Below are 17,601 nucleotides of genomic sequence, written 5' to 3'. Positions count from 1 at the left end.
CTAACCTGAAAGATATAAGGCCCAATGGCCCCTCCATCTTTTTATATAGGTTGGCAAAAGAAGTACCTATACTCAGGGCTGAATGTGACTGGGTGACACTGTTTGCCAAATAGAAGGTGAAAAATACTGCTCCATAGAGCATGGCCATAATAATTTTGGAAAAAAATTATAACTTGCTTACAACATGAGAATACTCTTAATATAACACCCAAACAATATTGGAAAGAGTTAGAGGAAGAAATATTGGTAAGAGCTTGCTTTTACTACCTGAGACTCATTTTAATGCATTGGTCTTCATGCAGGAGATGAGGCACGCAAGCGTTCCATTTAAGAAACATATGGAGCACTGGGTGTGGTGCATACACAATGAACTCTGGAACACTGAAAAGAAATTAAAAACATAAATAAAAATTAAAAAAAATTTAAAAACTGTCCTTAAAATTCTTTTTTTAAAAGATTTTATTTATTTATTTGACAGACAGAGATCACAAGTAGGCAGAGAGGCAGGCAGAGAGAGAGGGGGAAGCAGGCTCCCCGCTGAGTAGAGAGCCTGATGTGAGGCTCAATCCCAGGACCCTGAGATCATGACCCGAGCCCAAGGCAGAAGCTCAACCCACTGAGCCACCCAGGCGCCCCTTAAAATTCTTAATTTAAGAATTTAAAGTACCCTAAAGATACAAATGTAGTGATCCGAAGAGGCACGTGCACCTAGATGTTTATAGCAGCAATGTCCACAATAGCCAAACTATGGATAGAACCTAGATGTCCATCAACAGATGAATGGCTAAAGAAGATGTGATATATATATATATATATATATATATATAGAGAGAGAGAGAGAGAGAGAGAGAGAGAGGAATATTATGCAGCCATCAAAACCCCTCCTGAAATCTTGCCATTTGTAACCATGTGGATGGAACTAGAGGGTATTATGCTAAGGGAAATAAGATGGTCATAGATAATTATCATATGATCTCACTGATAGGAGGAATCTGAGAAACAAGGCAGAGGATCATAGGGGAAGGGAGGGAAAAATGAAACAAGATGAACCCAGAGAGGGAGAGAAACTATAAGAGACTCTTAATCTCAGGAAACAAACTGAGGGTTGCGGGAGGGATGAGGTAGCTGGGAGATGGACATCGGGGAGGGTGTGTGCTGTGGTGAGTGCTGTGAGTTGTGTAAGACTGATGAATCACGGACCTGTACCCCTGAGACAAATAATATATGTTAATTAAAAAAACAAAGTTGGCAGAATTACACTCAACTCAGCTTGTCTAAATTAATCTTTATTTCTAAGCAGTAGTGATTAACTTTCTCTGAACTAGAAAAATGTTACGCTGTGGATAAAAAGACTAAGCTCGTAATGGTTATGGCTGTTGATTAACCTACAAAATCTGATGAACCTTCCAAACACTGTGGCTTCAGATTTCTTTTCATCTTAAAAAGGGCAGAGGTGTGGAAGTGGAGACAAACATATCCCAAAGCCCAGCATTCCTTATTTAGCAGATACTAGAAGTTTTCTCTGACTAGGAATGTAAAAAAAAATCGCAGTGCACCTCATGATTTATATCCGCATTCTTGACCTTCTTCAAATGTCAGTTTATGATTCAAATAAGTAAATTCAGTTCTATTAAGTTATCAAATACTCATGGGCCATGAGAAATGCAAAATTAAACCAAATATAGTCCTTGTTCTCCAGCAACTTAAAATTTGTAGGACACAAAAGTAAATCATGTTGGCAATAGGTGCACGCTCAAATGGGAACAAATGCTGTGGGAACCCAGGAGAAGAAGAGAAGAAAAAGTTAGTGGACTGGACAAGCGTAAAACAAATAATAACAAAAACAAAAGACAGCTTTCTCTCTGTGTCTCTTTTTAAAATTTTTTTTTTTTTTTTAAAGATTTTATTTATTTCTTTGACAGATAGAGATCACAAGTAGGCAGAGAGGCAGGCAGAGAGAGAGGAGGGGGGAAGCAGACTCCCCGCTGAGCAGAGAGCCCGATGTGGGGCTCGATTTTATCTATTTGTCAGCACAAGCAGGGGGGAGCAGCAGGCTCCCCGCTTGATTGAGGAGCCAGATGTGGGGCTTGATCCCAGTCCTAGGACCATCAGGACCCGAGCTGAAGGCAGATGCTTAACCCCCCCAGGCATCCCAAAACAGAGGTTTCTCAAAGGAGATGATCATTGAGGTAGACGTGGAATGATGGTTAAGAAGTTTAAAGGTAAAAAATGAAAATTCACTGTATTGAACTTGAGAAAGCGGTGTGGAAAGAAGCACACACAAAGGACAGAGGTGGGATGAGGCCCGCTTGCACTCTGATGAACTTTAAAAAGCACCTTGCATGCATCAAAAGAATGACATACGTGGGTTTTTTTTGTGTGATCTCATATTTAATTTACCCTTCAGAGCAGTAGATCAATAGTTAAGTACTGAGAAACTGTTTTTCAATAGTGTTGTAGAGCAGGAAAAAACACAGAGAAATCAATTTCTTTATCCTGTCTCAGGAGACCCGGTGCCTTCTGTATTGCTCACGGAAACAGTAATCTCAATTTTTTATCTTTGTTCTCTAAACTCCGAACGTTGGGAGTAAATAGTAACATATTCAGAACAATTGAAACTGCTTTCTTTGTCATCGTTACCACTGTTACTGGTAAATTCTGGACCTCCTGTATGTGAAATTGCAGAGATGAGCTTTATATGAAGCAAGTTTGGTATGAATTCTCTGGAGGTTTAATTTAATTTAGTTTAATTTAATTCTCTGGAGGTTCAAATTCTGTGTGAAAATAAAGAGCAAGTTTGTGCAAGATTTTTATAAGTGGAAGAAAAAAACCCAGTATGTTAAGAGGCAAGAACAACTTTAAAAAGTTTTAGCATGTTCTAAGTGACCCATACCTTGTAAGAATTTTCATGTTTTAAATTGAGTTATTGACAGTGTCTTATTTTACCATTATACCTTTTCTGTTCAACTGACAGGACTATAAAAGTTGATATTTTTCATGATTGTCTTTTGGGCTGCTACCAATTTTACTACTGTCAAATACTTTTCTAAGCAAACACTGGGATATAGGAAAATTGAAACTATAATTACAGACTCTTTAGAAAATAAGTGTGAGCTCACTGTACATCTATACTTATGTCATGTGGCCAGAACAATACTCCAAGGAAAATTCATAGCCACAGATATTTTCATTATTAACCAAGAAAGACTAAAAATGCATAAGCCTATTTGTCAATCCAAGAGTTATAAGAAGAACAAGAAAACCAGCATGATGACAACAGGAGTAAGGACTTAAAAAAAAAAAAAAATCGATGACTCAGAAAGCACAAAAAAAGGCTTGAAAATTAAATGTGAAATCTTGTTCTTTGATTAAGTGACAACAAAACTAGACAAATCTCTGTCGAGAATAATGGAAAATGAGAAAAAACTAATATGTTTACTAGAACGTGCAAAGGGAATATAGCAATGAATTTAGATATTTGATGGGAAATACTGTAGAAAGTCCATGAGAATACCGGAAAATCTTGATGAAATAATGACTTTCTTAGAAATTATAAACAGCCAGAATGGACTCAGTGAAACATGAAACTTGAAGTAAATGACAATGTAAGAAATGAAAGTTTTCAAAGAGCTCTTCCCCTAAAATGTGTATGAACCAGATTCTTCAACTCTGCATTTCTTCTGCGATTTTCTTTGGCATTTTAAAGTGTTTGTAAACATAGAGGATATTAGAAATCTTTGTATACCATTTTCAGGATGATAATGTAAGGGCTAGAAAAAAATAAATTTCAGCAATCAGCACTTGAAAAGGAACCTAAATGATATTCTACAAAAATAGGTTTAAAAACCTAAGGAAAAACACAGCAATTAAGACCAGGAGTATCTTCAAACTGAGCTTATCTAAGGGTTGCATCCATGTAAAGGAATTTTTTAGTAAAACGCACCAAATGGTAAGATCTCTAGGATCATATTAATAGATGTTAGAAGAGCAGCTGATGAAATTCAACATGATCTCTGGATAAAAATAATTTTTAGTAAAAGGAGACTTTTTCTCTCACTACTCATCAGATTTAAAAGTGGTCCACCAGATCCAGCCGAAGAGCTGCACTCCCATTAGAATAAGGAAGAGAACAAGGGTCCATGTTATTCCACCATTACGATTCTGGTAGTGCTGTGATAATGAGACAGAACAAGAGCTTCACACAAGAAGAGCCAAGGCTAAAGCAGGTATGTTTCCACTCTCAAAATATATTAGCATTGGTCATTCATGATGGTGATGTTACGGGCATTTTGTATTTTTCTCTTTTGGCTTTTCTGTATTTTCTATACAGAACTGTGGCTCGTTTTTCCTGCCTTTTTTTTTTCCTCTGTCATTTTTCAAATGAGACAACAAACATCGCTAAATTATAGAATAGTGAAAGGGAAGTACAGCAAAGGGAATGTAGTCAGTAAAATTGTAGTAAGTGTGTGGTGACAGACGGTAACTATGCTTACTGTAGTGAGCGTTTTGTGATGTATATAAATGTTGAGTCACTCTTTGGGACACCTGAAATTCACATGTCATATGTCGATTCTGTTTTAGTAAGGATAATTTTTTTAAAAACTCATGTTTATATTAAGCACTACTAGAGTACCTGGCACATAGAAATTGTTTAATAAATGGTGAATTTTATTTTGAAAAAGGAGAGAAATCATAATTCAAAAGGGAAGAAACTTTCCTTGCTTTTCAAAGAATGACTTAACTCTAATTCAGCATTTTCCTGTCTGCAGTCCTAGTCACATATGTGATTAAGAGCAAAAGAGAAACATTTGACACTTTTGGGAAGTTTAAGGCTCAGGGAAGGCTGAATCAGATTCGTCTCTAACATAGCTTTGTTCCCTGATGCGAATAATTAGCTTTGTTATAATCTCCATCTACTGGCTTTTCTTTCCTATGTTGACTTAAACTAGTCTAACATTTCCCCAGATAACTTCATCTAGATTGACTTTCTTTTCAGGACTAAGTTATGTGAGCTCTCCCTTCTAGGAAATTTCCATTTCACCTAATAGTGAAATTGCTAGAATGACGGGCCTAACTTTTGGTGGCCTCTCCCTCTGATCCAGTCTTTCCTGACTCTGTGCCCTTGCGACCAAGGTGAGGGAGAAGAGAGAAGCTTCCTCAGGTGGAGTCACCAAGCAGAAATGGGTCATCTGTGGTAAAACATCAGCCTGCCCAGGACGGGGAAATGACAGGACTCTTGGAGTGCTGCGGGAGTGTAGCTGTTGACCTCTCTCTCATGGTGGCTTTGAAAATCCACATTTTGTATTTAACATCAGGGTCAACATCAGGTGACCCATCAGGGTCACCCAGTCTTATTTTTCCTTTCATGGTTTTCAAGCAATGACGTGGAATCTGGGGACTGACTTCATGAAGGGGCAGCGTGATAGAGAGGAAAGCCCTGACATCAACCTGCCTGGGCGGCTTCTGCTGACATCCATGAATGTCCGGTAGGGGAGACTCTCTTCCACTCATTATGGTAATCCCGAGAGCATCTCTGAGGCTTTGTTGCAATTTCAAGCTTGTTTTTTTTTTTTTTAATTAAGATTTTACTTATTTATTTGAGAGAGAGAGAGAGCACAGAGGGAGAGGGAGAAGCAGACTCCCCACTGAGCAGAGAGCAGATGCGGGCCTCCATCCCAGGCCCCTGAGATCATGACTTGAGCCCAAGGCAGATGCTTAACTGACAGACCCCCCGGGGCACCCCTGTTGCCTTTTCAGTTTTGACCAAGGCTGACCAGTGAAGGCCCAGGGCAGGTCAGTGCGGCGCAGGCGGGGTTCTGGTGACACCCACTCCCTCCTCCCATGGCCACCGCTGCCTCGAACACCAGATCCTCGTTTCCCTGGCGTCTGAGATGATTCCAGCAACAGCGACTGGGAGGTGCTGTTTTGAGGATGAGAGAATCCAGCAAACCTAGTTCATGGCGGGAAGCTCTTAATGACTGTTCTCTGTCGCGCTGACCAACGTGGTTGCTAGTCACATGTTTCTACATAAATTAAATTAATAGAAAATTGAGTTTCTCTGCAGCCCAGCCCCATTCCAGGTGGTCAGTGGTCACCTACGGCTACCAAGTTGGATAGTGCAGATATAGAACATTTCCATCATCGCAGAATGTTCCACTGGACAGCACCGCTCTGTACCATTAACTTGGAATCTACACAACCGCCAGAACTTAGGGCTGACCAGAATGATTCCCTTTGAGGTGGGAGCGCTCCCCGGATGTTTACCTGTGGAGGTGAGAGTCAGGTGAGGCCATTCTTGGAAGGGTGTCTTTTGTTCCCCAGAGATAGAAAGGGGTGATGTTTGTTTTCCACATGAAGGGAGCTTATCAAGGACCGGCTATTTTAGCCCGGGGAAGGTGGAAAGGTGAGGCCGAGGAAACCATTCAGAGAGGGCTGGGTTCTTTCCATGGCGCCCTTAGCCAGGGGACCACAGAAGGGGCGGAGGCGGATTCCCTCTCAAGTCAGCAGAGGAAGCAGCCGCTGGAGGTAGAGTTCAGAAAGGACAACTAATCCGTTTTCCAAACAGATTTTGGTAAATAACTGACAGGAGATGGGCTGCTTCTCTGTAAGTATTAACCCAAATAATGGGGTTTAATCATTAAACCTTCTAGGTGGCGGCTCGCTTGTTTCTCTGATATTCTAATCCGGGTCACAGAATGGCTAAGGCAGCTTTAAGTGGAGGGCAGAGTTTTTTCCATACGTTTGCCTGGTGTTTCGACCCTGAAAGAATGTTGTGCCTGCTCTTTTTCCTGGTGACTGCTGTTCGTGCTGAACTGTGTCAACCAGGTATGTGGTCTTGAAACTTAAGAATAGGGTAACAGTTTTCTAAATGATTGACAAATCTTCGACTGAATGACCTCTTTATTTTCCTAAATCCGCAGACGTGTTGTGGCTTGAAAGTTGGGACTGTGACTGTTTTATGAGTTTGAAGGAAAAGTTTGAACGGGCTAAGGTGCTTGTAGTTAAACTTTCAGTTTCAGGGGCAGTTTGAAGATCTGTGTTCTGTTGATTTGAGTTGATTAAATGTTTGGACTTGATGTTTTGGCAGATTTTTATCATCACACACTGCTCCCTTTTCTTTCTGGCAGATGCAGAAAATGCTTTTAAAGTAAGACTGAGTATCAGAACAGCTCTGGGAGATAAAGCAGTAAGTGAAGAACCTGCATGTTCATTTTGTAATAACACTACTTTCTCTAGTAATGAGCCTCTACCTCGTATCTTAAACTCATAATAGTTTGATCCTAAAGACCTCAAATCAGATATGGTCTTAAAGTTAAAAAATAGTAAAGTGGAAATTGTTAAAAAATGATTTTGCCTCAAGTCTTTAATCTGCGGTGTGTGCTAGAAAATCTGTGAAGCTTTGTATGACACACAACAGTGTAGCAAACTGGAGCATCTCAGCCAAGCACAGTGGAGGGGGCGGGTGGCGGAGGCCCGAGGGCCCGAGGCCCGCACTCAGGTCTGGGCCGGCTCTGCACACCTTTGCGGTCATTAGGATTTTGTCTGCCTCTGTCTTCTAGTCCACGCAAAGGTGGCATTGTTCCCACATCAGATTTTTCATAGCATGAAAAGTTTCTAGTTCTAATGTGAAGTTCCTCCAGTTCTTCTCAAATGTCAGAGTAACAACGTGAAATACATGTTTATGAAATTGAAGTTAAAAAATACTCATGAGGCTCACATAGCTATAAGAACAATACGATCTGTGGAATTAATGAGATGATTTGTGCACTTCTAGTTTGGGTATCCCCGTGTGGTCTGTGAAGACTTTCCCTAGTAGTAGGCGATAATAAGATGACTTGGGGTAGAAGCAATTGAAGAGTGCTAAGGAAGTTAGAGGTACGGATTCTGTTTGCAGGCCTATCCACCAACGGGTTATTTTATTCATTCAATGAGTAAGGATCATTACAGCGCCCAGCATTTATTCAGAACTTAGTTTACTTTCCAGCAGAGACTCTTCTGAGCACTTGACTTACATCAGTTCCTGCAGTCCCCACAACAGCCCTTTGAGGGAGGTAGTACAGCCATGCCCGCCCTCATGGAGTAGAGGAGAAAACCGAGGTACAAAGAAATTAAGCAGCTTGCTCAGGAGCTCAGGTCAGCAAATGACAAAGAGGTGAGATTTGAACCAGGCTGTCTGACTGTAGAATCTACTCTCTCCACCAGTGTGTGGTTGTGTATCCCAGGGTCCTCCAAGGGTGGGCACCATACTGGCTGCTGGGATGCGATGGCACATAAATCGGGCTTGTCCCAGCTTTCGTGGAGCTCATGGTATCAGGAAGATTGGTTGCCCATGAAACATTCGGTAAACGAAATGGAAATGTGCGATCTTGACAGGTATTACAGGAAGGAGAAGTACCTGGGGGCTTTGGCCTTGTCGGGGGCCTTAGTTCTTGGCATTTGCTGTGAAGTCTAAAAGTCTGGGCGGAGGTGAGCCAGAGGATAAAAGAACACAGGGCAGAGGGTACAGAACATGCAAAGGCTTGTTACAGGAAGGAACTTAGTGAGAGTATGAGGTGGACGGAGGCTGAGGTCTCTGCGCTGGAGCAGGGCGGTAGAGCCTGGCGTGTGCTGAGTTCGGGCAGAAAGCAGAGAGCGGGCTGAAGAGTATGTGGACTGGGTTAGGAAGTTTTGAGATTATCTTTAAAGCCAGCGTGAGTTTTCTGAAAGAGATGTTGTTATAGAATGGTTGGAAAACACCCTGGTCACAGTGTGGAAGGCAGACCGCGGGGGCCAAGAGTAGAAAGGAGAAAGGGGGAGGGAGGAGTCAAGGGTGACGCTTTACTTATTTATTTTAAAAATATTTTATTTATTTATTTGACAGAGAGGGAGAGAGGGCGCGGCATAAGCAGGGCTAGAGGCAGAGGGAGAGGGAGAGGGAGAAGCAGGCTCTCTGCAGAGCAAGGGAGCCTGATGCGGGGCTCGATCCCCGGACGCTACAATCATGACCTGAGCCGAAGGCAGCGGCGTAACCACCTGAGCCACCCAGGCCCCCAAGGATGATGCTTTAGTTTCTAATTATGTAGCTGAATGGATGATGACCTACTTATGAGCCAGGGAAGCAGGCACAGACAAGAAAATCATGGCTTTAATTTTGGACTTGCTGAGCATGAGGTATTTCTGAATAAGCAAGGACAGGGCGGGCTTGAGATATGGTGCTGGCTCGTTCACGTGACGGTGATAATGGAAGCCTGGAGTAGATGACAGTGTGAGGGAGAAAGTACAGAGTGACAAGAGGGGAAGCTCTAGCATAGAGTTTTGAGGTTCTCTGAAACCTGAAACCCTTATAGGAGAGTGCGAACCTACGCAGGGGACAAAGGGACAGGAGGAAAACCAGAATGCGTATCACAAAGGGGAAGAGAGTGCTTCAGGTCGGAGGAAGTGTTCATCAGCGTGCTGTTGACAGATCAAGCAAGGTGGGACTGAAAGCCACTGGTTAGGTTGAGTCATGTGGAGGTCACTGGTAACTGTAGAGAGAGCCATCTTTGTGGAGTGGCGGAACTGGAAAGCAGGTAATGGAGGGAGCTGAGAATAAGTGGGTGGCAAACAGGTAAAAACGCAAGTATGACAACTCTTTTAAGGCTGTTGGCTGTGAAGGGCAGGAGACAGACAGCAGTAGATAGAGGAAGAAGGATTGAGGTCAGTGATTTGGTTTTGGTGCCGTTTTAATGGGAAGGCTTGAGCGTGGCTAAAAGCCAGGGTCTCATGTACAGAGGAGAGGGGAAGCTGTACCCTTAGATCCTGAGAAGGGCGGAAGGGAAGTGTTCCTAATACAAGCGGATGAAATAGCCATTGATAGGAGGAGAAACACCGCATCGGCCTTCCGGGGGACCACGTGGACAGCATATATGTCTACAGAGGGAGTTTTTTGTTTGGTGTCAGGAGGATGGGGGAGTTTAAATTGATGACTTGAGATGTATCTCTAAATTATGAGACAAGAGCATCTAGTGACGGGTGCCTGGGTGGCTCAGGCAGTTAAGCCTCTACCTTTGGCTCAGGTCATGATCCTAGGGTCCTGGGATGGAGCCCCGCATAGCATCAGGCTCCCTGCTCAGCGGGGAGCCTGCTTCTCCCTCTCCCTCTACCTCTCCCCCTGCTCGTGCTCTGTCTCTCTCTCCCTCAAATAAATAAATCTTAAAAAAAAAAAAATAAGAAGCATCTAGTGAGTATGAGGTTTGAGTTTGGTGGAGGTGGGGAGCTGAAAGAGGTTTGAAATAGCCGTCGTGAGCCATGAGAGAGAGAAAATGATGGAGACCTGAGGGATTTCCAGGCAATTGGGGAGTAGGTCATCATGAACTTAAGAGTTAAACAACCCTGTTGTGTGACTTTGTCCAGTTCCACTTGATTCCTCACCTAAAATATGTGGTCAGCCACATTAGTTTCCAGGGCTGCTGTCATAAAGTACCATGACTTGGGGGGCTTAAACAATAGAAATGTATTTTATCTTAGTTCTGGTGGCTGGCAGTCCAAGCTCAGAGTATTAGCAGGGTTGATTCCTTCTGAGGTGTGTAAGGGAAGGATCTATTCTAGGCCTCTCGCTTTGGCTTGTAGATGACTGTCTTCTCTCTGTATCTTCACATTGTCTTCCCTCTATATGTGGCTGTGTCCAAGTTTCCTCTTCTTGGAAGGACACCAGTCCATATTGGATTAGGGTCTGCCCTAATGACCTCATTTAAACTTAATCACCACTGTAAAGACATTGTTTCCAAATACTGTTACATTGTAAGGTATTAGGGGTTAGGACTTCAACATATAAATTGGGGGGGGCACAATTCAGTCCATAATATGCACACACTCAAGTTTCCAGCTAAGAAAATGGAAAGAAAAATTGTACCTATGTTAGGAAAGGAAAGGCAACTGAGGAAAGAGTACGGGAGGAAGGGAACCAACCGTGTATGTCCAGAATATGATGTCCGAATGCGCTCTTTGTTGACTGGCTACTAACACTGCAGATCTTGAAGAAGATAATGCAATGGAAAGTGCACCACACTTGGAATGACAGAATGTCCAAGAAAGCTCATCCTGAACATTACCATGACGTGATTTATCTTGGCTTCTGGTCTTTAGTGTGTGAGGAAGATGAGAAAGAGAGAGAGAGAGGGACAGGCACTGATTAACACCACCACTGTGGTCACAGTTAGATTCCAAGAGGACCATTTTTTTTTATCCTAAGCCTTTTACATTTTCTGTTTTACTTCTCTTTTAGTATGCCTGGGATACAAATGAGGAATATCTTTTCAAAGCAATGGTGGCTTTCTCCATGAGGAAGGTTCCCAACAGAGAAACAACAGAGTAAGTAAATAGTAAAAAATCTTAATTGGTTATTTGCAGTGATACTTGAGACATGCATTAATTCAAAATTCTATCTGGAAAATAATTAACCTAATTTTTGGAAAGGATTCACATTGTAACATTTAAAAATTTTGTAATCTGGTTCACCTTGCAGCCTGTCCCATGTTCCAACAGTGCTCTTTGTTCAGTAGGCAGTAAGATGATAAAAACTTGTAGATGTGGTCATGTGTCATAAGCTTGTTCTACTTTCCTGTTGTATACATTAGCTTGTCCTGTAGATAGGTAGAAAGAAGGAAGGAAGGAAGGGATAAAGGGGTGAAGGGAAAGGAAAAAGGAAGGAAGGAAAGGAGAAAAGAATTCTGCTCTCATTGCGTTAGTTTGCTAGGACTGCTGCGGTAACAAAATGCCACACACCAGTTGGCTTAAGTAACAGACACCTATTACTCACACTTCCGGAGGCTCCAAGGCCAAGCTCGCAGTGCTCAGGCAAGGCAGATTTCTTTCTGAGGCTTTTTCTCTTGCCTGGCAGACACCGCTAGAACTGTGCTCTCACACGACCTCTTCTTTGTTGGGGGAGCATGGAGGGAAGAGAGAGTGAGCTCTCCAGTGTCTCTTCGGATGAGACACTAATCCCATGAGGACTCCACCCTTATGATGACATTTAACTGTAACTATCTCTTCCTCGGCCCTCTCTCCACGTACAGTTCCGGGAGCGTGGGGTGGGGTGGGGTTAGGGCTTCAATATAGGAATTTGGGGGAGGGGGAACAAGTCAGGCCACAGCACTCATCTTGGAAATACACCTGTATAGGTTCATCCCACTGTTGGCATCTATCATAGTACCTTGGTTATTTTCCTAGAAGCTTTAGTAAAAACTTTTCACAGTTTCACATTTTTTTTCTGTTCTTCCAGAGGCATGGTCTCTATTTGGCATGTTTCCTTCTATCTCTGTTTGTGATTCTGGTACCACTTCTGGTTTCTGTCTATTCCCTCTCTCCTTCTTCCCCTTGAGAGGAGAAATGGCTGATGATTGGTGAGCCGGAAGGAGCAGCTCTCCCCGGGTTCCCTTCTGTGCCCGCAGACAGCAGGCATTCTTCTGTGCTACTCCCTCCACTAAGTGCAGAATCAGTCCGTGCAGGGGCAGGCCCATGCAGCTGTAAGGCTGGGTGTGCTACGTACAGAGGAGGACGGTTTCTGTTGGTCGGCGCCATAGCATATAGCTGTTCAATACCATGTATATTACTCCGGCATGTGCAATAGATGCCCCAGCTCAGTTCTACCTGGACACTGTCGATGAATTACCTCCTTTCAGGAGTTTTGCGATTAGGAAGAAAACTCACCTTCCGACTAATGTTATGTCTTCCACCCTGGCCTTTTTAGTATCCTATCTGCTTCATTCTTTTTTTTTTTTTTAATGATTTTATTTATTTATTTGACAGAGAGAGAGAGATCACAAGTAGGCAGAGGCAGGCAGAGAGAGAGGAGGAAGCAGGCTCCAGGCGGAGCAGAGAGCCTGATGTGGGGCTCCATCCCAGGACCCTGAGATCATGACCCGAGCCAAAGGCAGAGGCTTTAACCGACTGAGCCACCCAGACGCCCCTGCTTTATTCTTTTGTCTTAATTCTGTAAGGATTCAGAACCTGACAAAGAGGATCACTATTTATTGACCTCCCTCAAACCCACAATATGCATGGGCTCTGAATATAAAGAATGAAACAGGGGTGCCTGGGTGGCTCAGTGGTTTAAGCCTGTGCCGTCAGCTGGGGTCATGATCTCAGGGTCATGATCTCAGGGTCCTGGGATCGAGCCCCACATCAGGCTCTCTGCTGAGCGGGGAGCCTGCTTCCCCCTCTCTCTCTGCCTGCCTCTCTGCCTGCTTGTGATATGTCAAATAAATAAATAAAATCTTAAAAAAAAAGAATGAAACAAAAGAGTGGCATTTGGGGAAGCAAAATAAGCATATGATAGATGTATGTACACACATATATATTTAAAAATAGGTAATATATTCACATGATTCAAAAAATTAGAAGAAGGAGTTACATAGTAAAATGAAATTGTGTCCAAAGTGAATTCTGTTCCTGTTTTATAGAGTTTCAGAAAAAAATCTATTTGTGCTTGTCATATGCCTTTTAAACTGCACATTCTTATTACAACTACATTACAACTTTTCTCATAAAAATTAGGTGATTCGGGGCACCTGGGTGGCTCAGTCATTAAGCATCTGCCTTCGGCTCAGATCAGGATCCCGGAGTCATGGGATCCAGGCCTGCGTCGGGCTCCCTGCTCAGCAGGAAGCCTGCTTTTCCCTCTCCCACTTCCTCTGCTTCTGTTACCTCTCTCGTTGTGTCTTTGTCAAATAAATAAATAAAATCTTAAAAAAAAATTAGGTGATTGCTTTGCAAAAAATTGAAAAGGAAAAATTTAAGAAAAAACCAGAAGCCATCTTGTCATCTTCGAATGCAGCCCCTCCCCAGACAGTCTCTTTATCTTCAGCTCTTCTCGTCCCCAGGTTTACACATTGCTCTGCTGCTCAGACCGTTTCTTCCTCTGGGTGCCTGCATTGAACCTTACTAATGACTATGTTAAATCAGATGTTTCCATTCATAGGAAGAGTTAATTTAAACATGTAACATTTTAGATGAATTTTGAGGAATTCCCAATTGCATTTTTTTCACTTGCAACATTGTGTACGTTTGCGAATGTCTGATGTTGTTTACTCGGCAGATGCATCTCACTTGTATATGCTATGGAGAAGGCATTATTGCCAATGCCCATTGAAAGTCAGAACGTGCAAAACTCCATCAAGGGTCAACAGATGTTTCTGTAGGCCATAGGCAGAATGAGTACCAGCAATACTGCTGTCGGGGGGCGGAGTGATGAGGGCCGCCTCATGAATCGGGAGTGTTTAAAATGCAATTCACTTGCTGATCCCATTCTCCACGCGCGGCCATGAAGAAGGCTGCATCCCTACATGAACGGGCTTCTCCATGGGAAAGGGCCCCCCAGAATGCAAGACAGCATTGAGAAAAACTTTGCAGAGAGGCCGCCTCTCCGGCGGGTGGGTGGACAGAAGATGCCAGTGGCTTGGCAGCCGGCTCAGGTTTTAACTCTTCTGCCTTACAAAGGCCTTCTGGTGCCAGGGCGGGACAAAATAAATGCTGGGGGGTAGCGGCTCTCGGAAGAACTGCATCCCCTCAAAATGCTTATGATCGAGTCCACAGCCCTAGCAGCTCAGAGTGGGATTGTATTTGGAGATAGGGTCCTTGAAGAGGTGATGAATGTACGACGAGGTCACAGAGGTGGGCTTTGGTCCAGTAGGAATGGCGTCCTTACAAGAAGAGATGGGGACGCAGGTGTGCACAGACGGAGCCCGGTAAGACAGGAGAGGACAACCATCCACAAGCCAAAGAAAGGAGCCTTAGAAGAAACGGACCCTGAGCACCCCGATCCTGGGCTTGTAGCCTCCGGACCGAGAGACAATAAATCTCCGTTGTTTAAGCCGCCGGGTCTGGGGCGTTTGTTAGAGCAGCCCTGGTGGACCGACCCGGAGGCAAGTAGCGGTCTCCAGGATGGCTTCAGGGATCCCATCTGGAACATCACTGTTTCCTTCTTTCTCCTCGTGGCTTATTTTATGAATGTTGCAGAAAACTAGAAGTTACTGAGACGGACAGAATGGAAAATGTAAAAGGTAATGCACTGAGGATAATCAAATCAGATCAGAAGAACGAAAACTCTAGTTGTCGTAGCCCTTTACCCAGTCCTCACCCCGTCTCTTACATCGAGCCCGACGGCCTCCAGTGACGCAAGCGCAGGAGCTCCTGAGGACGCTTTTGCGTACTTGGCGACCCGTGGCTGGCAGAGCCTTGATCCGCTGCAACCTCGACTGACAACGCAAGAGGGTGTTCCTGCTAGAGAGATGGGTCCTGGCTACGTGCACACAGGACCAACAGGCAGCGGGACGGGTCCAGTCCCCCTCAGCCAGCAGGCAGTGGGAGAGAAAGCCAGAGGGCCGGATAGGCAGGGGTGTGGCCAGGCAGAGAGGGCTGTGGCATCTCCTGTCCCTTCCCGGGAGGACAGGGCCGGCCGGGAGCGGGTGCCAGCGCACAGGCAGGTGCGGCCTGGAGGGGTGCCGACAGCAGGGCCCACCCCAATGAGTTGCTGCCCGCGCCCCACGAGCCATTATGTGCTCTGAGTGACACTTTTGCTCGGGCCCGTCTGCCTCAAGGCAGGCCTCGAACTGCTCAGAGTCTATAGAGGAGACACCGGCATGTCACTCCCTCGCCATGCACGCCGGGGGCCCCGTCCCTGAGGGTGTGCGGGGGAGCAGACACAGGGCCTGCCTTGTGGCTGGAGAAGTCCGAAGGGGGAAGGCTGTCCCAGGCTCCAGGGACGGGGCGACAGGACGGCTCTGCCAGCGGCTGCCCCCCCGCCGCTGTATCCCTGGGAGCCAGCGGAGGCTGCCGGAGGGAGCCGGGAGGACTCCCTGCCTGCGGGGCCAGGAGAGCAGGCCGGTGAGGCTGGACGGGCCCGCCGGAGGCCAAGCACGGGGTGGGCTGGAGGACGCTGGCCAGAGCGCAGCGGGGGCCCCTGAGGCGCCCTGAGTGGGGAAGCTGAGGGCGCCCACCACAGCAGAGGGGAGGACCCCGGACGGCGGAGCAGCCTGGGGCGTCCACAGAGGGCCCCGGCGAAGGGACAAGAGCCCTGCTGTTCCCTTCGGCAGATGCCCCCAGCCCTCTCCGTCCTCCCTTCCGTCCCTACAGGAGCGAGAATGACGTGGGTGGGGGACACATGGGGAGACGGTGGGGCTGGGGGGCCGCGGGGACAGGAGGGCAGTGGGGCACAGGACGGAGAGCGGCTGTGTCCGAGGCGGGAAGACGGTTTGGATCCGAGTTCGGATGCCACCGCCCCGAGCTCTTTCATAAGCAGAAGGGACGGGAAAGCTGCGTGGTTCGCCCCAGACGCTGTCAAGGACCGACGGAGAAAGAGCTGACAGAGCCGCCCGAGGCCAGCGTGTGAGGACAGAGCCTCTCTGTGCGCTGCGGTCAGCCGAGGCAGCCCGTGCGCCGTTGTGGCTGCGGCTGTCCCCGCAGAACGGGGGACCTCGTGGCGCAGCCGCCTGCGGGCCCGGCCCTGACACCGGGACGGTGGGTAAAGCCGGGTCTCCCTGGGCGCAGCGCCCGCAGAGGAAGCGGGGCCTGGGGGACGTGATGGGACGGCGCAGGAACGGGAGGTACAGAAGCTTTCCAAGTCCTTACTGGAACCCTGCTGTCAAGTGATTTGCTTCCTACTTCCTGGATGTTCCTTATTGTTTGTTTTTAAGACTAATTTATCTATTTCAGAGAGAGAGACAGAGCAAGCGTGACGAGGGGCAGGAGGAGGAGGAGAATAAAATCTCCAGCCGACTCTGGGCCAAGCGAGGTGCCCGACGTGCGGCTCCGTCTTGTGACCCTGAGATCATGCCATGAACTGAAATCAAGAGATAGCCGCTTAACTGACTGACACACCTAGGAACGCCCCCACCCCAGGTTTTCTTAAAAGCAGAATGGAAGATGTATGGGCAAATGGCAAGGACAGAAAGTTCTGGTTTCATGAGGTCAGGTTATGTGAAGATCTCTTGTGAATTCCAAGATGGCAGCTAGGGGTTTTGAAGTTGTTACAGTAAGGTTTAGGCCAGATTTTGTAAACTAGTTTCAGAGAAATGTGTAAATGTTGAAAGTAGTTTCTAGGGAAATGTAACCGAAGGTGATACTCGAGTCTACTTCCCAAGCAAGTTGGGAAATGCACCTGCCGAGTTCGTCCAATGTTGGCTTTTAGGGTAATTTGTCAACTTTTAGCACGAGAGGGAGAAGTCTGACTCAGGCATGGCCTTTTCTTTCTGAATCTCATGGTGTAGGGCACGGAATGGATTTCTTCCTGTGCCTAATTATTCAGGAATAAGTCTTGTGATCTGAAAAGGAACAATGTGCTGTTTTGTCCACAGTAAGGGGATTAATGGTCTTGTGCTTGTAAAACAGCAGCCCGGCTCCTCTTTAGTCCTTTGATTTCCAGAAACAAGAGCCTGATTCTTACCTCCCCTCGGATGCAGTTGGCCCTGTCTGGCGCCATTGAGGAGAAACGGCAGTAGAGCCAAATCGCAGAGGATTAGTGTAAAACCAGGGCTTTCTACACTTGAGGAAACGGAGTGGACATTTTTACCTTTTCAGGGCTTTGCTTGAGAAGCCGTTTGAATATGTATAAATATTAGTACTTTGTAAAAGAGTTGGACGAAATGA

The 17,601-nt window shown here is 45.6% G+C and overlaps 1 protein-coding gene across 5 annotated transcripts in view; it reads left to right on the top strand.

Annotated features, from left to right (window-relative positions):
* CLTRN (collectrin, amino acid transport regulator) overlaps positions 1-17,601 on the top strand; it is a 43,377-nt gene that overhangs the window by 2,126 nt on the left and 23,650 nt on the right. Inside the window, exons 1-5 of one of the 5 annotated variants that reach the window (XM_032331801.1) lie at positions 3,930-3,949; positions 4,068-4,226; positions 5,378-5,486; positions 7,128-7,186; positions 11,243-11,328. In XM_032331801.1, coding sequence (XP_032187692.1) covers positions 5,480-5,486; positions 7,128-7,186; positions 11,243-11,328 — 152 coding nt within the window. In that variant the 5' untranslated portion in view covers positions 3,930-3,949; positions 4,068-4,226; positions 5,378-5,479. Of the gene's footprint in view, positions 1-3,929; positions 3,950-4,067; positions 4,227-5,377; positions 5,487-6,502; positions 6,826-7,127; positions 7,187-11,242; positions 11,329-17,601 lie in introns of those variants that run through there. The other 4 variants (XM_032331800.1, XM_032331798.1, XM_032331799.1 and 1 more) reach the window with 4 other exon arrangements.

The sequence above is a fragment of the Mustela erminea genome, chromosome X (assembly GCF_009829155.1).
Source record: "Mustela erminea isolate mMusErm1 chromosome X, mMusErm1.Pri, whole genome shotgun sequence".
NCBI classification, from domain to species: Eukaryota; Metazoa; Chordata; class Mammalia; order Carnivora; family Mustelidae; genus Mustela; species Mustela erminea.
Note: the sequence above shows the minus strand (reverse complement) of the source record. Positions and strands in the feature narration are given on the sequence as shown.